General features: G+C 34.1%; 1 protein-coding gene across 1 annotated transcript in view; it reads right to left on the reverse strand.

Annotated features, from left to right (window-relative positions):
* Positions 1–4,043, reverse strand: part of LOC107696226 (epidermal growth factor receptor substrate 15-like 1) — a 46,805-nt gene that overhangs the window by 14,923 nt on the left and 27,839 nt on the right. Inside the window, exons 21-22 of the mRNA XM_016496489.1 lie at positions 3,508–3,590; positions 2,068–2,140 (exon numbers count right to left, since the gene is read on the reverse strand). Of these exons, the coding sequence (XP_016351975.1) occupies positions 2,068–2,140; positions 3,508–3,590 (156 nt within the window). The remainder of the gene's footprint in view (positions 1–2,067; positions 2,141–3,507; positions 3,591–4,043) is intronic.

The raw sequence follows: 4,043 nt of genomic DNA on the forward strand, positions 1-4,043 counted from the left end.
GCAGGGATACTGTCAGCTCTCTCTCACACACACACACACACACACACACACACACACACACACACACACAGAGTCATGTTGTGTACACATTTGCACGTGTGAAAACACAAACAGACTTTCTCACGAATGCAAATCTTGCAAATACACAAACAAAGCAATCTCTTCTAGGAAAAACACCCTTATTTACTCTATTATTACCCCTAAATTACATTTTGTCATTATTTACTCAACCTAATGTCATTCACGACCTGAATTTGTATGACTACAGTACTTGTCAAAAGTATGGAAACATTACGATTTGTAAATGTTTCTAATGAAGTCTCTTCTGCTCACCAAGGCTGCATTTATGTGCTCAAAAATACAGTAAACACAATAAAATTGTGAAATATTATTACAATTGATCCTTCAGAAATCATTCTAACATGTTGATTTGCTGCTCAAGAAACATTTCTGATTATTATCAATGTTGAAAAGAGTTGTGCTGCTGAATATTTATGCAGAAATCATGATATACCACCATTTAAATGTGTGTGTGTGTGTGTGTGTGTGCGTTTTTGTGATTTATGAGGACACAAATTTGTATAATGACATGGGTATGACATAGGTATTACAACGAGAAGATGATTTATGAAGACATTTTGAGTGTCCCCATATTTCAAAAGGCTTATAAATCATTCAGATTGAGTTTTTTTGAAAATCTAAAAATGCTAAGTTTCCTGTAAGGGGGATGTTTTGGTGTAGGGCAATAGAAAATACAGTTTGTACAGTATAAAAACCATTACGCCTATGGAATGTCCCCACAATTCACAAAAACAAACCTCTGTGTGTGTGTGTGTGTGTTGTGTGTGTTTTAAATAATGCTTTTATTCAGCAAATATGCATTAAATTGATCAAAAGTGACAGCAAAGACATTTACGATATCGCAAAAGATTTCTATTTCAAATTAATGCTGTTCTTTTGAACTTTCTGTTCATCATAGAATCCTGAAAAAAAAATTTCCACGAAATATTAAGCAGCAAAAACTTTTTTAAACATTGATAATAATAAGAACCATTATTAATAACTGAGCTCCAATATTAATTGAGCAGCAACGCAGCATATTAGAATGATTTCTGAAGGATCATGTGCCACTGAAGACTGGAGTAATGATGCTGAAAATTCAGCTTTGCATCACAGCAATAAATTAAATTTTAACATATATTTAAATAGGAAATAGTTATTTCAAATTATAATAATATTTCACAATATTACTGTATTTTTGATCAAACAAATGCAGCCTTGCTGAGCAGAAGAGACTTCATTTTCTCAACATTTTCCAAACATTTGACAAGTACTGTATATACGTTCACTGCATGGAAAACAGCGTGAACACAGAGGAAGGCAAGTCACACATGTTCGAAACAACATGAGAATCTTCATTTTAAAATTCTAAATTTTAGTATAGAAATAGCACTAAAATAACTGACATTTACATGGACCAAAATCAATCCATTTGAATTACATTGGTAAAGTATAACCAGACGCTCATCCAATCAACACTAAACGGATGATTTATACAATTATACGGCTCAAATCACAATTTTGTAAGAAACAAATAGAAGCGCTTTACAAACATTTTTGCTGAGGGATGAGTCTGGGCCTGGTTATAGCTGGATAAAGATAACTAGTCTTACAACTCCCTGACATTTCCGCTCAAATGAAACATGTCTAGTAATAATAATAAATCAAGCATACATCGTAAAATCCAAAATTCAATCTAAAGATTTCGCTCCAGACATTACAGTTCTTAAATTTGGTTATAGATGTCAGCATGATACACAAAAAGCACTTAATATTATAATAATATTTCTATACCAGATAAACATTACATTTCACTCTTCTTCACCGCATAATAAAACCAGCGAGATAAACGTCATTATGCATTTTTATATAATTAAAAGTCACACACACACACACACACACACACACACACACACACACACACATACACTCTCATGCTTATCAGATGAACGAGATATTAACTCAGTAAATCACAAGCACACTTTGATGCTGCCAGGCTTTTCTCACCGTAAGGAGGCGGCGCTGGTCTCTGCGGTCCGGGTTTTTTGGGAGGAGGCAGCGGATACATCGGCTTTCGGCTCTGAGAACAAGCACAAACCACAACACTGCATCTACACTAATCAATAATCACACACAAACAAATAACTGCTTACTGCATATTGCAACGTATGTACAGCCTTTTACATTTTCAGGGTTATCAAAAGGTGGGAAAACTTAGATCAGGCCTTTTGCAGGTTTTATGAAGGTAAATGTAAGATTTATTAAGACCTTTTTAAGACTTTTTGAGTAAAGAAAACTTAAGGAACACAATTTGTTTTATAAGCAACACTTCACAGTTTGACAATACAACTTCCAATTTTACGGTACCTTCTGAACACACTGTAAAAAGGTGACGTTCTTCATCATTTTTGTCTATTTTTGTCTGGTTCTTTGGTGCAAATGTCTTAAGATTCTTAAATCAAGATAAATATACTTGACAGAATAAGAAGTCGTGTTTTATGTGAAACTGATCAAAATGAAGTGAATTTATAATTATAAAATAACAAATATCTGCCAATGGGCTCAGAAAACTCACTTAATTCTGTTCAATTTCTGAAAAAACAAGACTTAAGTATAAATGCATGTTGATATAAGGATGTTTAGATATTTGTGCTGGAAAACAAGACAAAAATACTAAGGAAGATACTAATTTTTAGCAAATCATGCAACATTTAATGCCGTGACTTTATACATTTAAGACTTTCTACTCCGATTTAATTTGTGGAGGGGCGAATTAAGACTTTTTTAAAGTTATATAGCGGTGAATGGAAACTACAACAAATATAATGAACATTATGAACACTTCAAACTGAATTATGCTACATTACTATATGAACATTGCATTAAGTGCATGTTTTTGCATGTCAGTTGCATCTATATCAGTTCATTTGACATATTTAAAGTACTTTTGTGTAAAACATTTTAATCTTTGCTTTTATTTTTATACCTCTGTTGCGATCATTTTATGATTTTTTTTAAATCCTTTTTATGCAAAGCACTTTGAATGATAATTTTTTTGCATGAAATGTGCTGTATAAATAATCTTGCTTTCTTGCTAAAATAGTCTTAAAAATCATTTCATATTTCATGCATCACACCTGAAATGGAAGGTGAGGTCGGGGTTATTGCATTGTGGGATACGGTAATCCATGCAATGTGCTCTGGTTGTATAACTTACATTTTGACAAATGTAGCAGATCATTCAGATATTCCATGAATATAAACAGTTCACACGCTGCTTATAGTGTGCATAATGCATACTACAAAACAGGACAAGCAGTATGCCATTCGTTCAACAAATTTAGAGTAATCTCAACTTCAATTTCCCAAATGCATGTTGATTAGTGTAAACGGGTTGAGCTTGCATTGATCTGGATGAACTATAGTAGATTTCTCTTTTGAACATACCTTTGACATTTGAGAGAAATCAGCGAAACCACCTTTCCCTCCAAAAGAGTCGCTACCGAATGGGTCTGACGCAGCAAACGGGTCTGTTTATGAAAGAGAGAAAGCACAAGCAAATGATTAGATGGAAACATCTAGTAACACGGCCGCTGGGTTTCAATCCACTGCAAATGCTCAGTTCTGTCCGTTTGCTGTACAGCGCGGCGCAAACACAGGTGCTATTTTAAGCGAGCGGCTTGTGTGTGGCCAGTGTTTCTCATTTTCCATGACTTCCAGCTCCTGAAAAGCACACGTTTTGTTTTCCATCTGCAGCTTTTTTTTGGTTTCCATCAACTAATGACGACGTTGTGAAAGAGTCATACAGTTTACATTTACATTTTGTCATTTAGCAGACGCTTTTATCCAAAGTGACTTACAATTGGGGGATACATAAAGCGATTCTTCTTAAAGAGGCAAACAGACACAGGAAGTGGTTGTAATACCAAGTTCTTAGACATTGTTCAAATAAGTACAAGCTAGAAAGAGAAGGAATAAATAAA

The sequence above is a fragment of the Sinocyclocheilus anshuiensis genome, unplaced genomic scaffold (genome assembly GCF_001515605.1).
Source record: "Sinocyclocheilus anshuiensis isolate Anshui unplaced genomic scaffold, SAMN03320099.WGS_v1.1 scaffold217, whole genome shotgun sequence".
Lineage (NCBI taxonomy): Eukaryota > Metazoa > Chordata > Actinopteri > Cypriniformes > Cyprinidae > Sinocyclocheilus > Sinocyclocheilus anshuiensis.